General features: G+C 49.1%; 1 protein-coding gene across 7 annotated transcripts in view; it reads right to left on the minus strand.

Annotated features, from left to right (window-relative positions):
- Positions 1-4,957: 4,957 nt before the first annotated feature.
- Positions 4,958-26,973, minus strand: part of ADAR (adenosine deaminase RNA specific) — a 41,085-nt gene continuing 19,069 nt past the window's right edge. For 4 of the 7 annotated variants that reach the window (XM_060090639.1, XM_060090638.1, XM_060090634.1 and 1 more), the window contains 14 exons: positions 22,224-23,656; positions 20,188-20,371; positions 19,545-19,693; positions 18,818-18,962; positions 18,500-18,690; positions 12,956-13,181; positions 12,522-12,693; positions 12,120-12,213; positions 11,374-11,496; positions 10,952-11,085; positions 9,018-9,200; positions 8,409-8,521; positions 7,938-8,065; positions 4,958-7,756 (listed from right to left, as the gene is read on the minus strand). In XM_060090639.1, the coding sequence (XP_059946622.1) occupies positions 7,519-7,756; positions 7,938-8,065; positions 8,409-8,521; positions 9,018-9,200; positions 10,952-11,085; positions 11,374-11,496; positions 12,120-12,213; positions 12,522-12,693; positions 12,956-13,181; positions 18,500-18,690; positions 18,818-18,962; positions 19,545-19,693; positions 20,188-20,371; positions 22,224-22,939 (2,796 nt within the window). In that variant the 5' untranslated portion in view covers positions 22,940-23,656 and the 3' untranslated portion in view covers positions 4,958-7,518. The remainder of the gene's footprint in view (positions 7,757-7,937; positions 8,066-8,408; positions 8,522-9,017; positions 9,201-10,951; positions 11,086-11,373; positions 11,497-12,119; positions 12,214-12,521; positions 12,694-12,955; positions 13,182-18,499; positions 18,691-18,817; positions 18,963-19,544; positions 19,694-20,187; positions 20,372-22,223; positions 23,657-26,973) is intronic. The other 3 variants (XM_060090636.1, XM_060090635.1, XM_060090637.1) reach the window with 3 other exon arrangements.

Raw genomic sequence — 26,973 nt, forward strand, 5'->3', positions numbered from 1 at the left:
GCTTAACTGGACAGCAGCTAGCTGGGTGGGCCTCACGGCAGCCAGGGGTTCCTGCCCAGAGGTTAGCCTGGAGCTGAGGTCAGAGTCCTGAGCGAGGCTTCCAGCCCAGTCCCACAGCCCCTTGCTTCTAAGGGCCCCAGAGTTCAGCCCCAGGTCCCCTTCTCCCAGTGAAGATTCTCCCTAGACTTCCTTTCTTGCTCAGGCCAGGGTGTGGGGGGCAAGGCTGGGTATTAGGGCAGCCTCGGAGTTCTGAATCTTTGGGTGACCTGCTTGGAACTTAAGGGCCAAATTCTTGAACTGTGTGAGTTCAAATTCACAGGCTGTTGCTCGGCTGCAATTTGAACCGACTGGTCATTGGAATGAGTAAACTAAGGACATTAGCTTTAAGCAGACCCAGCCCTCTTGCCCGCAGCAGAGCAGGCCGGGCAGGAGAGGGCTGCCTGTGGAGGCCAGCCCAGCAGGGTGTGAGTGGCCAGAACTCTGCCACATCAGCATGGTTCCTGCCCCCTACTTCTGTTCCTGGCTCCATCCTTCCTGCTCTGGCTCCTCCTCTTGCCCCGCCCAAGCAAACCTGAGCAGGGTTGAAGCAGAACTTCGGAAGGACAGGTCTGCTACTGCCGGTCTGCACAGCGGAGTGTACACAGAGCCCAGCCTTCGGCTTCCTGTCCTGTGGGTCCCTGGAGGGTGTATCCCGACGCTGCTCCCAGGGGCCCGCTGGAGGCCACCTTGCCTGTTAGCCCAGGAAACAGACCTCTTCAGGGATCACCTGCCCTGGCCCCCGCCACGTGACTGGCTCTGGTCTGTGGTCCCAGCCTGGGCTCAGTGCTGGGCCATCGGGGTCACAGAGGGGTCCGTCTGCCAAGCGCACCTGAGGGGACTGCCCGACACACCGTGCTATTCTCTGGAGCCTGGCTGGATGCCTGCTTCTGCAGGCGCCTCGGAGCGGGGGGAGACAGCAGAGGCGCAGAGCGCTGGACAGGGAGCAGAGTCTGGATTCTGGTCCCCGCTCGGCCACTACTCTCAGCCATCCTGAGCAAGTCTGGCTAGGCCTTAGCTTCCTCATCTATAAATCGGGGATAGTAAGGCCCTCTTCATGGGGTTGTTGTGAGGCAGGAGTGATGTTTGTGAAAAAGCCCAGGGCTGTACCTGGCGTAGAGTAGATGCTTCGTGAATGTCAAGTCTGAGAGGTGGTCAGAGTCGACAGGTATGGGCTTACCTGCCTTGTCATGTCACTCTTCCTTCCAGACCCACCCATACCCTGGAGCAGACAGCCCCCGGAAACAGGGATGGGGTCTGGGAGAGCTGGAGAGGAGCAACACAGGGAAGGCTGGGGTGAGCCCAACAGGTGGGCTGCCCCCTGGAGCCTCTTCAGCAAAGATTCGTTCCATTCCCGGGCTAAGCTCAGGCTCCGGCCTCCCTTCTGGATCGGCTCCTCCTGACACAGGTGTGTGCCCAGGCCCCCGGGTGACCTAGTCCCATACTGGCTGTGGAGGAACGCCACTGGGACATGAAGCCAGCAGCTGTGAGAGATGTGCCTCAGCACATTTCCCCACCTGCCGGAATGGGCTGGCAGACATCTCTTCTGGGGGGTGAGTGTCTCGGCACCATGGAGACTCCCTTCTTCTAGAACAACAAATGGAGAGTTGCCTGTATTACGGTTGGACCCACCTCGGACTCACAGCCCTGAGGAAACATCCCGGAACCTGAAACAGCTAATGAAAAGGAACCCTCCCTCTGAAGGGTAGGTGCTGGCCTGAGGCCCTCCTGCCCAGCTCTCCCGGGTTCCTTGCCAGGGTCTAGGCTGCTAGGGAGGCCCCATCAGCTGTTGCTGTGGCTGAACATGCTTTCAGTACTTCCTGCAATTGGCTGTTGTCCAAGTAAGTCACCAGACAGTGCCAGAGGGGCTGCTGGAGAGCAGAGGTTGTTTGCTGGCTGACCTTGTACAAGCACTTAACTCTGAATTTGCTCATCCTCATCTGTGACATGGGGATGACAGCTGGCTGAGGGCTCCAGCAAGGATGGGAGGGCCTGATCGAAGGGGTTAACTGGGCAGGGTCCCTGGGGCAGTACCATTCCCTCCATCTCTGGGTGCAGCCCCTAGGGGACCACGCCAGTGGGGAGGAGGGGAGGAGGGGAGGACGGGTGGAGGAAAGAGGGCTCAGGCAAGGTGTTACCACGTGTCAGTACAGACTGAATCCTCAAGGGCGTTGGGAAGCTTTGGAGAACCAGGTCTCTTCTACTCTTGGGTCCTCCATCCTCTTCTCTTGGTGTTCTCCGGGAAGCCTCTTGGCCCCTTCCATGGGGTGGGGCAGGGCATCTCTGGAGAGAATGGGGTACCCAACTGAGCTCCGGGCCAGGACTGAAGGCCCCAGATCTGAAGAGGGAGGGAGAGATACTGGATTGGCACCCAAGCAAGGTGGGCTTGGGAGAGGGCAGTGAGGAAACAGTTGGGATCATCTCCATCGGAGATGAGAAGGCCACAGGCCATCTGAGAACCACTTTTTGTTTGAAAAAGAGGGTATGAGAGACTGCTTTTGACGGCTGGAACTGTGGCAGGAGGAAGGCAGTCTCCTGGCAGTGAGGTGTCTAATACTGGAACAGCTGGTACCAAGTTATTGCAGATTTAAAAGCAAATAAGACACGGGCAGCCCCCAGCTGGCATTTCTGTGGAGGACGGCTATCTGTGCAGAAAGGGCAAGGCCATTTCCCTCTAAGCAAACAGGGAGGATGTGGGGCTTTGACTCCTGTTCTGCTTCTCCCAATCCCAGTATTAGCTGCTGTGCACAGTGGCCTGCTCTGGGCCAGTTGCTTCAGATACACTGTCTTTACCCCTCACTGTCCTGCAGGGAAGGGGCCCCTGTTGACAGAAGAAAAATGAGGCACAGAGAGACCAAGAGATAGCTGGTGAGTAGTGCTGGACCTGAAACCCAACACTAATCCCAGAGTCCACGCTCTCTGTGGCCTTTGAGGCAGGGAGGAGGAGAGCTCCTTGGGAGGGAAGTGAGGGGCATTCAGCGTCTTCTCCGAATTCTCTCCCCACTCAGTTCCAGCCGTCACCCTCTGCTTGTAGGCAGAGTCGGGCTGGTGTCACAGCATCCCTCACAAGCCAACTGGTGCTGGCTAGTCGCCCACCCAGACTAGACAGAGAATAAGCAGCCTCCCTTCAGTATTCATCCCAACAGGTCTCAGAGGTCAGTGTGACAGTCACATGGTTCCTAAGGGACTGTCGGTCTAGGAATCATTAGAACACCTCACTCACCCACCGGCAGTGCCCCCATCTCTCCCACACTGGCCTCGGCTGCCCCCGTCTGTGCTCCTGGAATATTTGCACTGACCTAGCCCACTCCAGGCCAGACTCTTTAGGAACTCAAGATTCTCATAAAGAAAGTTGTTTCCAAAGGTGTCTTATCTCTCTGTTACATCTGGGGGGCGGAGGTGGGGACGGGGGTGGGGGGTGGGGAAATCCTCTCGGGCCAGAGTTGGTGAATAAGGGAAGAAGGGAGAATACTGGGGAAACTGGACTCATGAGAGGTTAAACACATCGCACGAATCTAAAGAAAAGATCAGTGGTAACATCAATGATTGTGATTTGTGGCCTGATAAGTCCATTCAGCAGATGGAAAAGATAGGGCCAAATGGCTGTGCCTAGAGTAGACAGAGCCCAGAAATAGCTCCTGGGAAGGCCCTTTGTAAAGAAGGGGCCCTGGAGGACAGGGCAGACGTGAGGCCCGGTCTCCTGGAGGGATGGCAGGAGACTCCTCGTACAGCCCCTGCACTCTGGAAGTCAGGGCTGTGTGTGTGGAAGGCACTCCTGCTCCTGAAACATGGGTTTGACCAGGGCCCACATCCTGGAAGCAATATTAAATGGTGAGCCCCTGAGATGAAATGTAGGGTGAACAGCAACTGAAATGCTGAGCTGAAGAAAACCCCTCTTGTGCTCCCGTGGGGTAGCCTTGCTTCCCAGCCCACCCAGAGCTGGGTGGCGGGGGGACAGTCTTAATGTCATGCACTCACTGTAAGTATGGAAGAAACGGTCCATTTTCTACAAAGCCTGGATACTACATTTCCCTCCAGGTGGGACCAGATGCCTGAGAACAGGACAGAGATGCTCAAGGCTCCAGGTACCTCACGGTAGGCGGAGACACTGTCCTTCACTGTCTGTCAAAACTGTCCAGCTCACCATGTATTGTATTTCAACAGACTGTGACCGACACCCATGCAGAGTTCTGGCCCTTATTTAATGTGCCCCCCAAACATGTCGCTGGCCCTCCTGGCCTCAGTTGTTCCATCTGTATTGTGGGTGAAGAGGGAGGTTTCACTGCGACTTAGGAAGCCTCACTGTCAAATATTTCGTGTTCTCTGGTATTTTTACAAGGTCAAGGAAGAGTCTTGTAGAAATCCTGGACTAAATTGAAATCTGGAAAGTGGTGCATTCTCTTTGAAATCAAGACGAAGAAATATTCTGGATGCCATCTATGAAGTAAAAAGCAAATGGCCTGTCTCCTAAGACTGCAGCCAAGCCAGTTCTGGTCCAGGCTGCAACTTGCACCTCCCTGCAGGCAAAACAGCTGGGAGTGGAAGGCTGTAGAAACCCCTCAAGGAGAGCTGGAGTTGCGTATGTGATTTGTGGTGTGGTCTCAAGGGACGCTTTCCTACTCTGGGCCTTGAAGTCTTGCGCAGCAAGTCTCTGGGGACAAGATATTTGATGGTGGGATGTGATGGGGTAGGGGGCGCTGTGGACCTGAGGAAGTAATTAAAGGTGGTCTGATGTACTCCAACACACCAGACGCAAGCTCACCTCCCAGGCAGGCCCTTTGAAATGGCTCCTCTCTGCTGGCTGAGGGAGACCCTCTCCTCAGGTTCTGTGTCAGATGCAGCTGGTGCTGTTGCCAGAAATCCCAGGACCACGGCTCCCTCTGTCCCCACTTTCTCACCCCCAAGAAACCAAGACTTGAGGTTTTCTAACAATTCAGATTCTTCTTTTTTTTTATTTACGAGGAATGTATATTGTTAGTCACTTTTACCAAGGGACACATAAAAGTGGAATCATAAAACTGACTGCACCCATCGTGGCACCCAAGTCTACACTTGGGCTCTTCCCCACTCTGCTCTTGGCGTTACTACCAAGACCCCCAAAACCAGCAAAATCCCTTCAACATGAGTAAAGGAAATAGCTTGAAGCAGCGACAGTTTTTACAAGTGATTATTCAAAGAATGCACAATAGCCACAGTTCAGACAAATCAACTACAAAGATTAAAAAAAAGAGAAAAAGCTGGGGAGAAGGTCTTGCTTACTAAAAACAAAGATTGGACGAAAAAGTGAAGAGAACACTCTAGGTGGGAGTTCTGCCTCTGTCCCACGTGACTCAGAGGGGCAGGGGTGGGCACGGCTGCGCAGGGCCTGACACAGGCTTGGTTCCAGCAGATGCATGGGTACAGGGAAGCCTTGCTCTCTCCCTACAACAGAAACTGAATACTGTTAAGTTCGCTAGACAAGATCTTGGGGCAAGCAGGGGCTCTGACCTTTTGAGAGCGCCTGTGCTCCCGGTTAAAGAAGAGGCAGCCGAGTCTGAGCTCTGCAGGAGATTCCAATGCCCAAGACGGTCCACAGGGGCCGAGCATGCCGAGGAATCCGTAGGTGGTACCCTCTAGCCTGAAGAACTAGGGAGATGAGCTGCCTCCTGGGACAGCACTGATTTTGTGTGCCATCAGGAGACTCACAGGACTGGGGGGCAGTCCCCTTCCACCCCAGAAGATAGGCACTGTTTCCCTCCTAGTTCCTTGGGACACTTTGGTGTTCCGCAAAGATATCCTTAGTGATTTAAAGACTTACGTTTTCTCACTTTGGTCAAAAGTACAGAGAGAACCACAAGAATAAATGTGTGGATGCGGATGTATCCACTGCTGAAGAGGTGGGACAGACAGGGGGTTAACTAGTCAGTAGCTTGCGGGGTGTGGGGGAGGATGGAAAATCGTCTGAGGGCACTGGCTCGGCATGTTCACAGATAATGATAGAGGAATCATCCAGAGGAAAGAGGCAGGCTCAGGCCTGGAGGTGGCAGGGCCTCTGTACTTTTCTTGAGCATGTCTGGCTGGCTTAGGGCCAGAGCCAGACTCCACAGAGAGTCGAAGGCTCTGACAAGAGTCCACAGTACCTTGAGGTGTAGACCAAGGGCCCCATCTCACAGAGTTTTAGGACAACCTGCCCTTTCACCTAGAACTACTGTTGAATGTCAACCCTAAAAGATTCCCTAGCAGGCTGGAAGACCTCAGGTCTGTGACCCGCCCACAAACAACCTTCTGAAGCTATCAGGCAAAACAAAAGCACTTGGTTAATCAATGGAAAATGACATCTGACTTTTAAATCTGTGCAATTACAGGTTATCTGTAGCTGTTAGGAATCAACATTTACATCATTCTTTTAAAACTCCCAATTTACCCATGACTTAGTCACCTTCCCTTGGTGTCACTGTCATAAGAAACATGCTGGCTGGAACAGTGATCTGACCCAACGTGATTTTTTGCCCTTATTCCTGCTAGGTCCTGATTATCTGAGCAGAGATGATTTACCCTCTAGGATTTATCCTGGGTTTTTTCCTACCAGTTGGTTGGGGTCTATGGCGCTACTTCCCCCATTGGTAGGACCAATTCCTAGCAATGCTTTAGGAGGGACAGCTGGGAGGTTGGCAACATCCCAAGATACATCTGCTTCCCCAGGAAGTGGTCTGGGTCACCCCTGCAGGGCAGACTTCCCCTATTGCTCGGGCAATTCCTTTAGCCCCGTCTGGCTGTTCCCAGCCTTCCCTGCCACCTGGGGAAGGGATGCACTTCCCAAGCAGCAGCCTTCCCTGCCTCTTGGCCCCTCCCAAGCCGGCTAAAGTGCACAATCCGAAGATCACTGAGCATTATCTGCAGATTCTGATCACGCTTGGCACTGGTAACAAGCTGACTGCCGTTTTAAACTCCTGCCCTTATAAACGTTTCACCAAATTCTTTAAGTTCACCCCTCTACCCTCTTGGAGGAAAAGGTAAAACTTAACGATCATGAAGAAGGAATCTCAGAAGGGGAGGAGGGGAAGCAGAGGGGCCTCAGAATCCACAAATGAAAAATCATCAGTCCCTGGCATGATTCACACTGTTGACTGGAGCCTAATCAAGACCACAAGAGGTCAGTGTAGCAAATACAAAGGGAACGGAAACAGGAAAAAACGAAGAAGGAAGAGGAAGTGGGCGCAAAGAAGGAACAACCCCTTCTCTCTGCCCTTAGGTCTCTACCCCTCTGCTTGGGAAAAGAGAAGGGGGATGGCTAGACCTGGCCTAGTAATCCCAAAGAAAGCAGGAAAAACAGGAACCCAAAGTTCTCAGTGTTACCAATTGTGGTTCCATTTAAAAACAAAAACAAAACAACAAAAAGGAAACCAAAAACCAAAAACCCTTGACCAATGTGATGAGGAATGCTACGACCTCTCTCTCTCACCCCAGTGTGAAACACCCTGACCCATCAGTCACCGGATGACACTACACTGGGCAGAGGTAAAAATTCTTTTCCTCCTGGGGTTTGCTTATCCAGTTGCCATAGCCCATGTCCTTCAGGCTTTTTTTGAAGTAGTTCTTGGCTATCTCGTAGTCACGGGCAGCTTTCTTGGCTTCACCATAGGAGAGTCTAAGTAGATCCCTGCGGTACCGGAAGGAGCAGAGCTTCTTGAATAGAAGGAAAATGTTCTTTTTGGAGACCCGGGATAATTCATTCCGTGGCCTGGAGAAACGAAAGCACTCACTGTTCACCTGGGACGGAATAGGTGGAGACACTGGTGGGGAGGGGGGGCATGGGTGCGTGTGGCAGCTTTTAAGCTCCGGTGTTTGGCAACACGACACTCCCTTGGGGCTCAGGCCAGGACGCCTGGCTCTGCTTTTGCTGTGCTTTCCCAGCTCCTTACCCATCCACTGTGCCTCTGGTCCCATCTAGGATCTCTAGGTCATAGCCGTCAGCCAAACACCAGTTGACGCTTGTCTCCTTGGTCTTCCCGGATTGCCTCTTGGAATCGTATACACTGACTCGGCCAACCTAGGAATTCCAGGAGCAATGGGAGAAAGATGGAAACCTTTCAGCAAAAAGCTTCTGAAGCAGGGACTCAAGACTCACAGGAAAGAGGGAGTTGTGGGGTCATGATCTTTCCCCCTTATCTAGGATTCTGTTTGGCTAAGACTCAGATGTACTAACTCGACCTCAATTCAGATGAATTCCAGACTAAAAGAAGGAAAGCCCTTGGCATTCAAGAGGAGGAAAGGGTAAGTTCTGGGGAAACGAACTAATGCTCCCCTTGCCCACACCGTATGTTTTTGCTCTGCTGATAGGATTACTTGAAAAGGAGAAAACGTCAAGGGAAAAATGGATGGGGTTATAGCACCTTGGGGTGGTTGACAATGAAGGGATGTCGGAGTCCATCCTCAAACGCACTCCCATCTCTTGTCACACGACAGCAAATGGCACGGGTCAGATGCCCTTGGCTGAAAAGGTAACCTGGGTACAAAAAAGAAACGCACACACCTGTGTTTGCACCAAATGCTGTGAAGTGGCAGAGGCATGTGGGGAGTGTGAGGGTACAGACAGAGTTGTCAAGACAGAGAATCAACTCCCTACTTAGGAAGCACCTTCTAACTGTGGCTGCCCAGGATATATAGGGATCATCAAACATTTAAGCACAATACATAAGGTTCCAGGTAAGGCCAAGGGCTGAGGAGAGCAAGGAAACTCAGACACTGCAGTTTTAAGCTGCTGTGTTTCTTTAACTCATCTTGAAAAGACTTGGCTGGCATGTCGTTACCTAGGCTCACTGCCTAAACCAATCTTCCCATCACAGCAGACCAGACACTCAGAATCCATCACTAACTACTGCATCGAGCACACTTTGAAAAGGGGAGACATCATGTTAGCACCTGGCAATGAAACATGCGGTTTGCTGGGATTTGGGCACCAAAATAACAGTCCAGTTTCAGCTCTCAAGACAGGTCCTTACCCAGTGTGACGGATTTGAGATACACAGGCTGCAGGAAGTGGGTCAACAGCGCCCCCTGCAGGCCGAGCACATTCCAACGCAGGATCTTGTCACTACAGGACATGGTTCGGAGTCTCTCCCCCAGCCGAATGCCGTCCCACGTGGGCACAATGTCACTGGACTCCACTGGGATTGTGCCTTCTCCTGGATGAGAGACTTGGGTCAGACCCGCAGGGGCCCTTGGACCGAGCCCCTCCCTGGCGTGGTGTTTCTCCTTCTTAGACTCGGGCCAGAGGCTACTGACTCATTCGTTCTTCATATATTTTATAGCACCTACTATGTGCTGGGCACTAGGCTTGGTGCTGGGAAACAATGGTGAGCAAAACCAAATAAGATCCTTACCTTCCTAGAACGTTTATGGGGGTGAGGGGACAGAAAGGGAACGGAGCAGACACTAAACACGTAAGTCAACACACATAAGAATTCTAGATGGTTCTGAGGGAGCTATGATGGAGGACAGCCAGGGGAACCTCCTCGGATAGGACTGTCAGGCGGGCTGGGACACGAAGGAGGAGAAGGAACAGCTGAGAAAGAGTGTTTCAGACACAGAGAAGAGCAAAAGCAAAGGCCCTGAGGCAGCAGGGGGTTTAGTTGTTGAGAGAGCTGACAAAGAGCCAATGTGGCTGAAGCACAGGTGAATGGCACGTTTTGCTTTTATGTGAAGTGTGGTGGGAAACCACTATAGGATGGTGGGCTTTTTGTTTTTAGTGAGCTTTACTGAGATATAATTCACCCATTTAAAGCATATACTTCAATAATTTTTAGTATATTCACGGAGTTGTACAACCATCACCACCATCAATTTTAGAACATGTCATCACCCCCAAAAGAAACCTCCTATCCATTAGAAGTCAGTACTTCATTCCTTCTTATGGACAGATAATATCCCATTGTATGGATAGAACTCATTTTGTTTATCCATCCATCAGTTGATGGACCCTGGGGTTGTCTCCACTTTTGGGCTATTACAAACAACGTTCCTATGAACGTTCCTGTATTAGTTTTTGTGTGGATATATGTTTTCATTTCTCTTGGGGATGTTTCTAGGAGTGAATTGCTGGGTCATATGGTAGCTCTGTGTTCACACTTTAGGTTTTTTTTTTTTTTTTTTTTTTTTTTTCGGTACGCGGGCCTCTCACTGTTGTGGCCTCTCCTGCTGCGGAGCACAGGCTCCGGACGCGCAGGCTCAGCGGCCATGGCTCACGGGCCCAGCCGCTCCACGGCGTGTGGGATCTTCCCGGACCGGGGCACAAACCCGTGTCCCCTGCATCGGCAGGCGGACTCTCAACCACTGCGCCACCAGGGAAGCCCTATACTTTAGGGTTTTGAGCAGCGAAGTAACATGACCTATGTTTGAGGGTCACTCTGATAACTGTAGAAGGATGGCCTGAAGGGAATAGGAGTGGATGTGAGGAGACAGTAGGAGACATCAGAGGACAATGGAGGAGGGGGAGCTGGCAGACATGGTGGAGAATCAGGAGGGGAGCCGGGCACTTGGCGTCCTCCTGTCAACATCTCAGGCTTGGTTCTGCATCATTTTCTTTCCATTTTCTCCAACCTTCCCTGAGGTGATCCCATCCATTTCAATGGCTATAAAGATCAACCATAGGAGGATGACTCCCAAACTTTTATTTCCAGCCATTTCTCTCCTCTGAGCTCTAAGTGGGTACTTCTGCTTCCTATTTCATTTGGAGATCTCCCCAGCTACCTAATTCAAAATGGAATCTTGATCTTCCTACAGATCTTCTCTGACCTACATCTTGCCTCTCCCTGGAAACAAGACCCTGGTACCTCAGCCAACTAATGGCAAAAACTTGGCAGCTGTGCTCTGGCTCTGTGACGGGCCTGGGGCTTCGCAGAGCCTTTTGGTGGGAGAGGGAGGACGTGTCACTCACCGTTCTCTACCTTGGTGCGGAGCTTGCCTTGCTTGGGATTCTCAAAAACAGGATAGTGGCGGGAGTCTGTGCTCTCCACAGCACGGTCGCTGCAGGACTTGTCAAAGAGGGCACCATCACCACATGGGGCCGTGCTGCAATACAGGGGCATCTGTTAAAACCCACCTGTGCAGATATATCTCTCCAGTTTCCTGGGGCTCAAGAACAGCTCGATGTGGGAGAAAGTAGGCTTCTGAAGCCTACTACGGGCTGCCGGAGTGGGTAGAAGCACATGTGAGTCACTCCACACTGGGGCGTGGACCTCAAACACAGAGCCAAGCATGGCCCATCGAACAAGCTCTGATTTACAGACCAGGAGAGCATTCACCCAGCTCTGGAAGCCCGGCAGGACTGGCTCTGGTGGCAACAGAGACTGTACAGACCTGATGTAGAGATGGAACGACACGGTCTTTTTTATTTGGAGCTTTTCTCCTCCCTTAGCAGGCTCAAATATACTATCCTTCGCAGTCTGGGGGTTGTACTTCATTAACTCGCTGTAGAGAAACCTACAAGAAGAAAGTGTGGTTAAGAAGACTGATTCTGGGAACAGCAGTTGCTTCTATAATCTGATCCCAAGCAAGGACAAGCCTTAACAGTGCAGACCTTTCAGGGTTTCTCAGGTTGAAAGAGTTAGTGGGAAATTCTCCATGGGAGACCTCAGCATTTCTTAAAGCTAAGTTAGCCTTTCAGGTCAGTTCCATTTCTGCCAAGAGCTTCTCGCTCTGGCAGCTGCAGGGATTCTAGGGCAGAATAAACTGATTCAAGGACTATAGGAGGCTGTTGCTTCTCTCCCTTCATAAATTAAAGAAAAGGTGAACTGGAGGGGAAAGCTGGCAGGGCAATGGGTTTGTTTGTAGGTCCTCAAATGGAGATGGAAGGCTTCCTCATCCCTACAGCACTGAAGGTCAAGAGGTCATTGTGTGCTTTTAAAAAAGGGCTTGAAGCAGAGTTAGCAGAAAAAGAGCTCTTAAACAGCAGGCTGAGTAGGGGCATGCAGCCGGGTCACAGAAGGGATTGATTCCGTAAGACAGGTTCAAGTGGACAGGTGAGGCAAAGGCCGGCACTGCAGGGTCGAGGACCTGCCCGTCAGGTGGGTGTCAGAGCCACCACACCCTGCGATCTCACTCACCTGACGAAGCCTCTCCGGGAGATGATCTCTGCGTGGCAGTCATTGACGGTTTCTCCCTTTAGGCTTAGAGAATCTCCTTTCACACAGCGATTCCCTGGGAAGGCAGTTAAAGCAAATGTGAAATTTCCAAAGGAAAACGATGATGAATAGGGTAGAGGCTGTTTGTTCTTAAAGCTTGAAGGCAGAAACAACCTAGTTTATCAGATCCTGACTCCTGTATTCTTTTCACTAGGAAATGAGAATTCATTCCCTGCTCTGAATTAACTGTAGCTAAAATGAAATACAAGAAGAGTCTCCTCTCTGCCTTAAATTCACCCACACAGGACCCCAGGAGAGAATGAGGAGGTGCTTCCAGTCACTGCGGGGGGTGGAGAGTTGGGACACATTTCAGAGCCCACTTACCTGTCCCCAAACTGACCACGACACCCAGGTCTTCAGAGTCTTTCTTCATGATGATGGCAGCCAGGATCTTGCGGCCAAGCAAGGAGGGCTGGAAACTGTTGGTGAGAGCATTGAAGCACCGGTGGCTCAGCATGGCTATCTGGTCGTGGAAGGTGCTGCCTGTGAGAGGAAGCTGTGGGGACAGGAGGCCATGTCAGGGCCACCGAGCCTCGTCTGTGTCCACCATGTTTCAGAGTGGGCAGGGAGGTCGAGTTCTACTGGACTGGTGGGTCATCTTTCCCCCTCTCACGTCTAGTGTCCCAGTTCTAGGTTCTACTGAGGCTAATATTAAAGCCTAGGATAGTTCACATGATAGCAAGTTAAGAGCTGACTCCACCCAGACAGGAGTTAGCAGGACCCCCAAAAATGATAGCACCAAAAGTAGACGTCTTAACTGTCTTTGGCTGTGCTTCTGGGGACCTTGAGAGGAGGAGCATAGTTCTTCTGAGACTGGCCCCTGTCACTGGGGTTACCTCTGTGAAACCCATGCGCTCTGCCTTCTCGTCCTCCCCAATCAAGACGCGGAGGGCCGCATCTGCTGCTTCCTGCTTGCCTTGTTTCTTGCTGTGTGCGCAGACGGCTGGGAACCAGCGACCCCCAACTTTTGCTTGGTAAACGAACCTTGGGGATGAGAAGCAGGGAATAAAGACAAGCACCTTACCCTGACAGCTGCTCCAGAAAAGGGCTGGTTTCGCTCAAGATGCGGCCAGTCTTGCCAACACGTGGCCCCATCACTCTTGACAGCTCTGTTCCTAAGGCAGCATTTCCCAGACTTTGGATATTCATGAATCACAGTGTGATTTCGGCTAGATCCAGATATCACTTGGAGTATTACTTACTTAATATTTTTCTCTAAGTTGACTCTTTTTAAATGTAAACACGTTTTAAAAGGACACTTCATATCACTACTGTAAATGGAAAATGAGTATCACTTGCCATAAACTGAAGGTAGCTGTAAAACTGACTATGATAAAAATCATGTTTTAAATTCTGACAAGACATTATTGCTTGTAAAGGCTCTAGGCCTGTCTTTTATCATAGTTCAGCAAGTAATAGGGAGGGTTTAAAGAAATACTAACACCACATGTGGACTTTCTTCTTAACTAAAGCAAAAATGAGAAGGGAATTAACTTTCTCCCTGCTTGCATCACTTTTTTAATGCTCTGATTTTTTAAGTACCTGACTCCATTTCTTCATTCATTTCCTGATTAGCTCAAGAGGACTTAACCTGGAGAAGTCAGAGTCAAGGTCAGCCTTAGCTCAGGGAACCACGCCTTGATAAGGAGTTATTTTTCGATTCCTGGAGGCCTTGCGATGGCTAAGGGGAGTGGAGTGTACCCTGGGCACCGGTGGAGCAGGGAGGCAGGCAGTGCTGCTGAGGGGCCCTGCAGTTCCCCTCCCTTCCTGGCTGGGGATTTCCACAAACACATCAGAACATGATGGAGCAAAACAGCCTGGGCAGCTACCAGACAAGGTTTCAAGAATACTAGCTTTTAACCAGATCCTAATCGGCTTTGGGGAACCCAGCTTTGGATAATCCAACTGCATACAACAAAGGTTTCAGTATCAAGATTTATCAATCAGCTCAGGCAGTGAAAGGAATCAATCTTTATGTTCAGCCATACTGAGCTTCTCATTATTCCTTGCTTATCCTAAGTAGCTGAATGCCTTTGCCTCTTTCCTTGATGATGCTGACTGGTTTGTGCAGGCCAGTGGGTTAACGTTCAGTGAAGTAAAAGGACAGTGGCATGAAAAGATGTTGAAGAGAGGGGATGGGGGCCAAACCATGTAGGATCTTGACCTGAGGGATCCAGGAGAATTTCATGAGTGTTCTATGTGTTTGAAAAGAGTATGAACTCTTATGCACAAAGATATACACATACATCCATATATACATACACATACATACAAATATATATATGTATATATATAAAATAAAGTTTGTTAATTGTGCAATTAGAATCCATTAGAGCTGCACGGTCCAGTGTGATAGCCACTGGCCACACAAGGCTATTAACTTTAATTAAAATTCAATACAACTAATAATTCAGTTCCTCAGTCACACAGCCGCATTTCAAGTGCTCAGTAACCACATATGGCAAGTGGTTAGCCTTTTTAGTGGAATGCTGGGGACAAGAGCCCAACTGGAATGAATTAAGGAAGTGAAGACAATGAAGACATTGACTACAAACAATTCTTTTGAGAGGTTTGGCTGTGAGGGGAGCAGAGAGATGAGGTGGTACCTGGAGGGAGATGTGGGGTTAATGGAAGGTTTTTAGAAGATGGGCACGGGCATGTTTGTAGGCTGATGAGAATGATCCAACAGAGGGAGCAACTGATGATGAGAGAGGGAGATAACTGAAGGAGAGGACGAGAGGGAAGGGGTCCAGGGCACAGGGATGGGAGGAAAGATGCTTCCTGCATAGTGGTACAGACGTAATGTACAGACGAAGTAGGAAGGTGGATTTGGTGATGGGGAGGTAAGGTGTTTGTCATTTGGTTATTGCTAATTTCTCAATTAAGTGTGAAGTAAGGTCATCAGAGTGAGAGAGAGGGGTTTTGTGGAAATTTGAAGAAAGAGGCAGAGGTCTGAAATGATTTTCTTAAGATTAGAAGGGAAAATGTAGTACACAAATACAGTAGGATAAATGCTGGGGACTTCCCTGGGGCTCCAGTGGTTAAGACTCTGAGCTCCCAATGCAGGGGTCACAAGTTTGATCCCCGGTTGGGGAACTAAGATCCCACATGCCACATGGCACGGCCAAAAAAAAAAAAAAGCCAGGAAGAGGACAAAAGTGGGGGTGGGGGGCAAGTGATACTCCCTTACTTAAAACCCTTCAATGGCTCTCCATTGCTTCTGTGGCTGGAGCATAACATGGCCCACAAGGTCGACCCTCCAGTCTCATCTAGCATCAGGCCTCCACTGTGCTCTCTGCTCCACCCACACTGGCCTTCCTGCAGCTCTTTACCAGCTCTGTGGACTTGGGGGTACTATCTCCTTTGCCTAGAACCCTCCCTCTCTCTTGATCATCCCTAAGATCTCAGCTTAGGCTTCACTTCTCAGGGAAGCCCTCTCCCCTCTCCTTACTAAGTCATGCTATGTAGATTCTCACCGCATCATGCAACTCAAACTCCTTATAATACATGTCAAGTATGAGATCTTACATTTCTTTACATGATTATTGACTGATGTCTGACTCCTGTTCTAACAAATACAACGTCCTCTGTAAATATCTGTTGAATTAATAAAGTAGGGAGACCAGGAGACTACTGCCTGGTTTAGGTGAGAAAAGACAGTGGCTTACCTGAGAGTGCTGACACTGGAGGTGGAAAGAGGAGGAAGGGATCTGGGACAGAAATTGTAGGTTCAATAAGCAGAACTTAAGGATGGTTTGGCTGAAGGGGGTGAAGGGGATAGGGGAGATGGTCCCCAGGTTTTTGGCATTTTACTTAATGTGGAGCCTACATATTCCCTATTAGGAATGCGCCTGGGTCACTTATCTTTTTAGTTGATGTTGCAAATAGGGTATTCTCTACTACGTTTTCTAACTGTATACAGACAAGTTCTTGACTCTTATACATCACTTTGTAGTCCCCTGCTCTCCTAAATTCTCCTTTGTCTCTAACATTTCTTCAGCTTTCTCATGAATATTCCAGGTATACTATCATATCATCTGCAAATAATGATAACTTTACCTCCCCTTTCCTCTCTTTACACTTACTTCTTTCTCTAAACTGACTGCATTAGCTGGTAATTCCAGAATATTAAATGACAATGACAGTGGCATCCACATCTTCCTACTGACTTTAATGGGAACAGTAATAAATAAGCTGCTGACTTTGGACTTCAGACTTGTATTTTTATCATGTGAAGGATGTATTCGATAATTTCTATTTTCTTAACAGCTTGGTTTTTTAATCTGAATGGATGCTGAATTTTACTACACACCTTTTTGGAATCTCTGGAGATGATCATGTGGTGTTTCTCCTTTGACCTATTAATGTGGTAAATAATAATAATAATAATAATAATAATAATAATAAATATCTTAATGTAGACTAGTCTTTGCACTACATTGAGATACTATTTTTCGCATTTTAGAATGCTCAAGGTGTAGAGGAAGAGATTCTTTATACATCGTTGGTGGAAGCAGAAACTGGTATAATTTCACTGGAGGAAAGTTTGGCAAAATTTACCAAAATTTTAAATGCACATATACATGTTATTTATTGCAGCCTTTTTTATAATACCAAAAGTTTGGAAACAATCCAAGTATTCATCAGTAGGGACTGGTTAAATAAATCATGATAAACGCCGTACACTGGAACACTGTATTTTGTAGTTATATAGAAAGAATATAAAGTTACATGAAAAATTTTCTAAGATAATACTTTTATGCGTAAAAAGCAAGCTAAAAATCAATGCATATATGTACTTCTGTGTAACAAAAGGGGGGAATATAACTGCTTGTATTTATATAAAGATACTCTGGAAGGATGTATAATAATGTAAAGTTACTACATGTTGGTGTGTGTGTGTGTGTGTGTGTGTGTGTGTGTGTGTGTGTGTGTGTGTGTGTGTGTGTGTGTGTGTGTGTGTGTGTGTGTGTGTGTGTGTGTGTGTGTGTGTGTGTGTGTGTAGGTAAGAGCTGGGTCAAAGTGAGAATGAGCTTTTTATATTTGAATAATATTTTTTTATTTTGCATAATCTATTACCTATTAAAAAAAAAAACCCTTAAAAACCAATGTACACAACTCATGGCCCAGAAATTCCACTCCTGAAAATTTATACTACAGACAAGTTTGTACATGTAAGCAAAGACATACAGTACAAGGATATTCACTGCAGGAGTGATTCTAAGAGTAAGACCAAAACCAACCTGAATGTCACCGGAAGTTAGTTAAATAAATTACGCACGGTGGGGCTTCAAACAGAAATAACATTTTCCTTCTTAAACTAGGTAGTAAGTAGTTGGGTGTCCATTTTAAGAAGACCTTTTACATCTCTTGTTTATAAAGCAATTTAAAAATTGTAAGTATCTATTCAATGAAGCATTATGTGGTAGATATATACATGCTTATCTGTAATGACCTCTAAGACACACTGGTAAGTAAAGGAGTCAAGGGGTAGAACAGAAGATTATGATATATACTTACTTTAAAAAACAAAGAGAGGACCTCCCTGGTGGCGCAGTGGTTAAGAATCCGCCTGCCAATGCAGGGGACACGGGTTCAAGCCCTGGTCCAGGAAGATCCCACATGCCACGGAGCAACTAAGCCCATGCACCACAACTAGAGAGCCTGTGCTCTAGAGCCTACGAGCCACAACTACTGAGCCCATGTGCCATAACTACTGAAGCCTGTGTGCCTAGAGCCTGTGCTCCGCAACAAGAGAAGCCACGACAATGAGAAGCCCACGCACCACAACAAAGAGTAGCCCCTGCTCACCACAACTAGAGAAAGCCCATGCGCAGCAACGAAGACCCAACACAGCCAAAAATAAATAAATAAATTTATAAAATAAATAAATAAATAAAATAAAAAACAAAGAGAAAGGAAAACATGCTAATATGTGCATGGAAATTTCTAGAAGGACTCAAGAAACTGGTAATAAGTGTATGAATCTGGTGAGGGAAACTAGAAGTCTGAGATAGAAATGAGACTTTTCGTTGCACATTTTTTCAATCAGATTGAATGCTTTTCTATGTACATATAAAAATTAAAATAAGTTTAAAAAAATTAAAAAGGCTCATGCTCACTGGAAGAGTGGCTGTCTTCTCAAGATGGCTGATCTAGTGTCTTTTCGGAGGCCCTGGGGACCGGGCTCCCTCAACATGCCCCTCCTGTCATTCACAGCTAATGCACATCCTTTCTTTCCCTGGGTTATAAGCTGTCCCCACTCTGTGACACACGGCTGTAGCCAGGACAGGAACACTCACTTGGGCTCATGAGGAGGTCCGGACTGGTCGACCAACTTGAACTCAGCAGCAAAGCCATGGGAGCGGGCATACTCCAACAGGCCGCCCACGGGGTTGGTGTTCAGGTATCTGACGAGCTCGCTAATCCTCCTGACCTTGTTGGGCATCACCGATTCCAAGTTATCAAATGATTCCGTGTTCATACTTCCGGGCTGAAGGAGAATCAGCCAGAGAAAGAGGAATCATAAACACTTAACGGAAACTCTGAGGGACTCATGGGCAATCCTAAGCCGCTCAGTTGCTAAAAATGACCTGTATCTTTTGAGAAGATGGCCCCACCTGGTCATCAGAAGATGTTGAGCTGGTCGCCTCCCCTTGCAGGGCCTTCATGGCTTCCTCTGCAGCCATCTGCTTTGCCGCCTTCTTGCTGGGGGCACTGGCAGTGGGGAAAGTATGGGTTCCCATTGCAACACAGTACTGGAACCTGACAGGAGATGAAAGGAGAGGATTAAACTAGTTTTGATGGAAGAGCTTTACCTAGCCTTTGTCAGGTTGTCATCCTTTACGACTTGTAATTTCCTTGCACACATCGCCTCTGTGCCTTGGCTCACGCAGTCACTTCTGCCTTGAAGAGCCGGTGCCTTTCACCCTCCTCCTGCCCCCAGTCTCTCTTAGCCTGGCTGACCCCTATTCAACATTGTTAAGCATCAACCTAATTTCACCTCCTCCAGGAACCCTTCTCTTGAACATGTAAGTCTGCAGAGCCTCAGAGCAGAGAGCTTCTCAGGTACGCCCAGGTCTTGCACCTTTTAGTCCCACCACCAGTAACCTCCAAGCCGTGTATCTCCCTTGTGCTTGGTCCCTGCTTTGCCCTTTGAACTCCTAATCCCAGATTCTCTGCTCCACAAGCAGCAACCATGCTCTCAAGGCCCCCCGTTTTCCATATTGAAAACAGGAGTGATTGCTCAGTGAAATAATCTGCTGTCTCTGAGGAGGCAAAGAAGAAAATGTATCTCTCTCTTTTTTGAGAAAACCTCAGCAGAGATACATGATACAAGAGATGTACTTGGGGTCATGGGCAGGGCCTTCTCTGGATAGGAGGCGGAATTCACAGGAGCTCCCCAACTTGTGCACACACTCAAGCAATGTAGTGACGGGGTTCTTCCCAGAAAGGAAGGATGTTGCTGAAGGGGTGGTAGTCTGGGACTCTGCAGTCTGGAGAAAATGAGAGACAAAAAAACAAAAACAAACACAAACACAAACTGAGAAAACACTGGCTATTCCATCACAGCAGAGGGAATGGGGATGGGAGAATTTCTTTTGGTCAACTGCACGTTTGGGGCTGGCTTTCTAAAGGAAGAGGGTTGTGGGGATTTTCTAGGCCTTGCAGGAAACAGTAGTTATTTAAATGTTCTTCGTCTCATTTCTTATCTGCCAAGAGAGGAGACTGGATTCAATAATTTTTAACGCCTCTTTCAACCCTGAAATTCTGCAATTCCAGTTAGGTTGGGAGGGGGCACTAGAAGGGGAGCTGGGTATGAGAAGAGGAAAGGTGGGCTGGTGAGGCAGGGTAGAGGGGAGAGTGGGAAGCTGACTCTGAGACAGTGGGTTGGGGAGGCTGAGATTGTTTCAAGAGGGTCAGATGAAGTTCTGATACTTCACAGACTTGGAGAGTGAACTGATGTCCTCCCAGAGGGCAGGACACCTACCTTCTCTGATTCTTTCTCCGAGGAACAGCAGTATGATTCTTCTGATCTTCCACTGTCTTTGGCTTTAGCTTCCTCAAGCAGAATTGTCATGGCTTTCATAGCTGCATCCTGCTTGGCCACTTTCTTGCTGCCAGCTTCAGCTGGGGGAAACTCTCGGCCACTGATGACAACTTGGAATTTAAATCTTGATGGAAAGTGATTAGATGTGTGAACACTAGTCTAGGCCATCCCTTCTGCCCTCTCCAAAGAGATCTTCACCCTGGAATTTCCTGCTACACTACGGGGCTTGTTGACTTGTGAAGGAGATGGAGTATAGGCCAAGGGACTCCTGTCCCTTTGGAGGCTCAGCCTGTTCCTACTTTTTTGGAAACAAAGCAGCCAGTGACTCTCTCTCCAAGCTCATTAGAGCAAACATAGCCACAGGTGATAGGAAACTAGCTCAAGGGAAACCCACTATCTTTTAGCAATGAATTAAGATCAAGTCTGTACAAAAAATGATGAGCTAATCACCACTACAGTCTTGTTAGCAACCAAAGAGACTTTACCCTAAAGCAAGGGTGGTAGACTTGGCCACCTCAAGGGCAGCTCCTAAGGAAAGCGAAGGCTTCTTACAGCGCAGTCTCACACTCCCCAGACACCTACAGGGATCAGATACCTGCCCCTTTTGGGGGCCTATTTTCGTCCCCAACCGACCCTCAGAGATACACCACTCTCATGGTTTCTTTTGAGTCAGCCTACAGCTCTATTTGTCTGATGCCTGAGGTGAAAGGAATTTCCCCTTGTTATGCAGAGAACCAAAAAGCATTTGTTCTAGGCCCCTGGACTTAGCTTAGACCGCCTCTGTTCAAGCTTTTATATTTGTTCAGCTCTTTGCTCAATCTGGGATTTCATTTAGAAAAGTAGGTCAAATTTCTTATTTCCCGGGTCTTCTGAAATATTTGAGCATGGCATCAATGTTTCTTATAGCTGGAGTCCAAAGAAAGGTTAACCACAAAACCCACTGCTGTTCCCCAACTCTGGGAAGGGGGATGGTGGGAGAAGAAAGAGAATGACGGCCATCCAGTCTCTACCCCAGACAGAAGCACACCAGTCCTGGCCCTGTCAGCTTCTGGACAGACGCACCCCCTCTTCTTAACAGCTCTCCTGCAATGCCATCTCAGTGTCATGAAGACAGTCAGGATAAGAAGGGTCACCACTGGGAATCCTTACCCTCAGACACCAGCCTACGGTTAATGTAAAGGTTAGTGGGATTCTCTGCTGGCCTCACTGGCGTGCGGTCACTCAGCTTCAGTGGTTTCAGCTCTCTGCTAGGTCCTGCAGCAGCTCCTGGGCCCACCTGTCTTCCTCAATCTGTCCGCTGGCTTGGAAGAGCCTATGGTGCAGGGCTGGGCCAGCTGTCTGAGTGAGGTAATTTCTGATTTCACAGCTTAGGAGCAGCAGCAAGTGCTAGCCCACCCATCTGTGCAGAGGCGGTGCGTAAAATTAGAACCACCACCTTCAACAGGCAGGCAGCCGTGCACTCTACAGCATCCTTTCCCTACGGGAGCTGAGCAGGAGGGGGTGGGGAGGTGCGGTTTGGACCCGCTGCTACGTAGCAGCACAACCCACCCTTACTCTCTGTGTGCAGCCTGCCGCTACCCACCTGTTCCTGCACCCCCTGGGGGACTCAGCTCGGGGGGAGGGAGGATGGCACATGGAAGGGGGCGGGAAGGGCGTCAAGTCTTCATTACCTCTGGCCTTAGGAGGCAGGCATAACACTGATGCATGGCAGCTAATCAACTCCCAAGAAGCTTCATTTGAGCCAAGGCTGCCAACCTCCCCCTTACTCAGCCAAGATTTTGGCTGGGCCGAGGTCTACATTCCCTGCTCAAGATGTGGAGGAAGGGCCAGACAGGGGTGTTTCAGCCCACAGGCAGAAAAAAAGAGGGAAAAGACAGGGGCCACCAACCGGCACTGCTCACGAGTCAGCAGAGGCTCCATCAGGAGCAAGAGTGCCTGACCCCAACCTTAGGCACAAATCCTGGGTGGTCTCTTACCGAGGTTCATGGGGTGGTCCACTCTGCTCTATCAGGTTGAACTCACAGGTCTGACTAGCGAACTGAGCATACTCTAACAGGCCACTGATGGGGTTCTTCAGCTGGCACTCTGTCAGTTTCTTGTAGGGTGAACACCGTGGTAAGCCATGACTGTAGAAGGAGGGCATCTCCATGATGGCTCGAAACTCACCTGGTGCCGCGTGGATACTATTCAAGTCATCTGGGATGTCATCTGTGGCCCACTGGCCATTTTCAAAGTCAACATACCCTGTTTTGGAGGGGCCATTGTCATGAACAGGTGGTTTCAGTTTTATTGGTTCTGCTGTGACCTCTTGCCTAGTTTCTAACTTTACGACGGGTTCTTGCCCATTCTCCACTTTTTCTGTGGTGACCATGCTGTTTGAGGCATCTGACGCAGGTAAGTTGCAGGTGGGGAGCTCTGAGATTTTTCTGGTCTCCTGGATAGCAGCTTGAGTGGTTTCCGGAACGTTGTTTGTGTTTCTCTTGAGCTGTATCCTCTCCCGCTTCTTATCGGTCAAATGCCATATGGGAGGGGTCGTCCCTTGCCTGTAGACGTCCCCCTGCCTTTCCAAGTCAATCAGCACAGCAGTCACATCTCGGGCCTTGGTGAAGCCAATGTTTTTAGCCAAATTCAGGGCAGAGGAGTTGAACACATTAAACAGGTAATTGCAGATCTTTTCCTTGATCTCAGCCATGTCGAGAGGCTCAGGAAGATCTTCCAAGCCAGAGGTGAGGCTTCTGTCTTCAGTTTCCAAACTGAAGTCTGAGCTTGGAGCTCCCTGGCTAGGACTGTCTGCTCTCGCTACTTGGCTGGGCTGTTTCCAAGCCTGAACCGGAACTGAAAGTCTCCACAAAGGGGGCGTTCCTGCCTCCCGATGCAGCTTACCCTTCTTTTCCAGAGAGTATAAAACTCGATTGATTTCCTTCTTTTGGGCTTGGAGCTTCCTGGCCAGATCATGCGCTGTGGTGGCCTTCCCTTCCCCAAGCTCCTCCAAGAGCTCTAAGATCCTTTGTTCCTGATCCTGGCTGATAGTCAGTTCCTGGAAATGTCTGGAGAGCCTATCAACACCTCTCCATGGCCGAACCCGGCCACGTAGGGAAGGATGCTGGAACCCTCTTGGGAGCACCTGACTTCTGAGAGGCAGGCCCCTGGGGACACCCGGGATCTGAAGGTACCCGCCTCTGGCAGGTGGTCCTGGAAACCTTGGCCCGAATCCAGGGAGGAACAGTGGCAGTGATGGTGCCTGCTTTCCAATTAGGGGTGCTTCTGGGAGTTGCCCCTTGAGAAACTCTATTTGCTGGAACCGGAAACTATTAGGATAAGATCCCAGCCCTGGCTGCTGGTGTCTGAGGTTGCTGTGCTCATAGCCTTGAACGGGATGGGTTTGGTATCTGTTGAGGGAACAACACCCCTGCAGAACAAGAAGATGGAAAAGAAAGTGAATTGGGACTGCAGCGGCGAGCCTGTCCCTCCCCTCTGCCTGGGGTGGGTGTGAGGGCTACACCTGATTCCTAATAAGCTGAGAAGGCAAGTGAGACGTGGGCTTGTGACCTAGCTAGGGTGGCCCGCCCACCTCATAAGTACTACCTGTGGACCCGACAGAGGGAAGAGATGGAAGAGCAGGAAGCAAGACGTGTAGAGTCACAGTGCTCGCCGTTCTGGTAAACGGGTGGCGGTCTGAGAGAAGATGGCGTAGCTTGTGGCCTTCAGAACCGGGTTCTGAAGACACGCTGTGGAAGCGGCTATTGGGAAGTAGCTAAGGGGGTGTAGGAGGCTAGGGCCGAGGTATCCAGGAAGAGACGGTGCCAACTCCGCACAGCCAGGGGAGCCTGGTGGTTTGGGTAGAAGTGCCCAGTGTCCCTTCCAAGCCTGGGCACCACACTGAAGGACGAGAACCATGTGCCTTTTTTCTAAGGACAAAAGGGACCCTGGGGGTGTCAGTAAATACCTTGCTGCCCCGGCCCCCGGGCTTGCATATCTAGGAACAATGATTCCTTATGCTCACATTCCCCTTGTCTGATTCTCCTGAAGGCTACAGGGACCTGCAGGCAGCTGCGTCCCTTTCTTCAATAACTTCAGCCTTCTACTCCCCAACCCCTGCCCCCCCCCACCCCCCCGTCACAATGAGGGGATTTTAGCACTCTTGCTGGTCAAGCTCACAGCATGCTCGCTGCACATCTCCTTAGTGTGGCTCCAATGATGGCCACCTCCACCTTTCAGCCACATAAGTGGCTTGTGCTGCTCCTCATTCAATCTCACTGTTACTTGAGCCGGGCTACTATCCAACCTCAAACTCTGAAAATTTTCCAGGGTCAGTGAACTTTTTCTGTAAAGGGCCGGAGGGGCATTCAACATTAGCACAAAAGCAGCCACAGGCAAAATGTAAAACTTCCTTTACAAGACCAAGGGGAAGGCTGCACTTGGCCTGCAGGCCCGCAGTTTGCAGATTCCTGCTCTTCTCAGCCAACAACTTCCCTGTGTTTCTACCTCCACCCCTGTAGCTGCGGGTCAGCCACTCCTGGTTTGTCTCCATTCTGGCCTCACACACCTCCTCATTCAGCCTGGATCTCATGGTCAGTTCCCTTCACCACCCAAGGCCCGCTGTCCCCTTTTTCTGTTCCAAAGCTTCCAAATGGTTCTGGAGGAGGATACCGCCTCACCACGCTAATAGGGCCATATAAATTCCTCCTCATTAACTTCTGTTAGGTTTTCACAGCTGTTTGGTGGTCAGTTCCGTACAACAAACATGCGCTGACTCAATGTGGATGGAGCTGTCTTCTTTAAAAATTCTCCTCCAATGGCTTGGCTACCACCTGTGCTGAAGCTTAAGACCTGAATTTTCAAATGCCTAGATGATCTGTCTGTCCCCTTAGATATCCTGCCATTACCTCAAACACCACACATTCTGAACCAAATTAATCTTTTTCCTCAATCCAGCCCCTTCTCCTGCTGTTCTTATTACTGTTAATGGCAGCACTCTCCTCTGAGTTATTAAGGCTGGAAACCTGAGTCATCTTTTCTGCCTGCCTGCCTCCCTCCCTCCCTCCCTCATCTCCCACACCTCATCAGGTAGTTGCCAAGTCCTCTCTTGTCTACCACCTCTATCTTTTCTCTTAAACGTGTCTTTTTCCAGTTCTAGACCCTCATTACCTCTCACATGGGCTACCACAAGTGCCTCTCATCTCTCCATCCCTCTACATTCCACTGCAATGCGCCTGCTTTCCCCCTTACTGCCACCTATGATAACTCACTACAGATCTCTCTAAATGCCACCTTCTTCAGGAGACTTCCGTCCCCCCCCCGCCGCCCCCATGAGAGTTTTCTCTCCTTGAACTCCCATCCAGCACCTGTTACATCACTTACTTTACCTTTTATCATAGCTACTGATTTTTTTTTTTTTTTTTAGGAAAGGATAGCTTTATTGCTTTGCCGGGCAAAGGGGGACACACTGGGCTTGTGCCTCATAAAAGCTATGTGTCCCCGCTACTGATTTTTTTTAATGGCACATATAGATTGTAGTGTGTCTGAAAGGTGATTAAAAATATTAGGTGGGGGCTTCCCTGGTGGCGCAGTGGTTGAGGGTACGCCTGCCAATGCAGGGGACACGGGTTCGTGCCCCGGTCTGGGAGGATCCCACATGCCACGGAGCGGCTGGGCCCGTGAGCCATGGCCGCTGAGCCTGCGCGTCCGGAGCCTGTGCTCCGCAATGGGAGAGGCCACAACAGTGAGAGGCCCGCGTATCGCAAAAAAAAAAAAAAAAAAAAAAAAAAAAAAAATAGGTGCCCTAGAAATTATACTCAGTTCTCCACTCTCAATATTCCCCATGTAGTATTGATGGGGGGCTGCAGTCAACTCGACAGTAAGCCCCTGGGGGACAAGGACTACACTTCAGCTATCTTTGCATCCCTAGCACCTAAGGCAGCACCTTGAAGAAAGCTGATCCTGAGCCAATGTCTGCACGAACAAGACATCGCTAGACACGAATTCCATCTCTTTTCTTCTCCTCTTGCTGCACACAACCCCCCTACCCCGACCTGGGGCTGAGGTATATGTGCGTACCGACAGTGGGTGCCTGGCTCACAGGACTCAAAAGGATACATGAATTTGTTAACAATAGTTATTTTAGGGAAAAATTAGAGGGAGATTATTGATTTTTTCTTTATACCCCCTAAAATCTCCTAAAAGCGAAACCAAGCCAAACCACCACTTGAGAACAGCCATTTGGAGGAGAGCCACTGGCAGGTAAGAGCAAAGAAAGTGAGAAACCAACCTCCATGGTGATCATTCCTAAATCCCTCAACATCTCCACTCACCCAACTTCATGCCTATGTACTATACAAACTATGTAACAAGCCACTTAACATTCACTGCTCTGCAAAATTTCACTTTAATCTATTCTCATATATTTAGGATTAAGAGACAAGCCCCCCACCTCTTCCACATGGGCTCCAAAGGGTAATATATTGGTTTGCATAAAGAAATGCTTTTCCTGTAAGTCAGGTGTCCCTAATCCTTTTAAAGAAAGGAAAAATATATATACACATGCACACACATATGTATGCACGTGTATACATATACTTTATGTATAAAATCGAGGTATATTTACATATAGTAAAATGTACTCTGTTCAGTGTATAATTCTATGAGTTTTGACCATATAGGCTCAAAGCACACACAGCCTTATAACTACCACTCAGATTAAGATGTAGAACATTTGCATTTCCCAAA

The sequence above is a fragment of the Mesoplodon densirostris genome, chromosome 2 (assembly GCF_025265405.1).
Source record: "Mesoplodon densirostris isolate mMesDen1 chromosome 2, mMesDen1 primary haplotype, whole genome shotgun sequence".
NCBI classification, from domain to species: domain Eukaryota; kingdom Metazoa; phylum Chordata; class Mammalia; order Artiodactyla; family Ziphiidae; genus Mesoplodon; species Mesoplodon densirostris.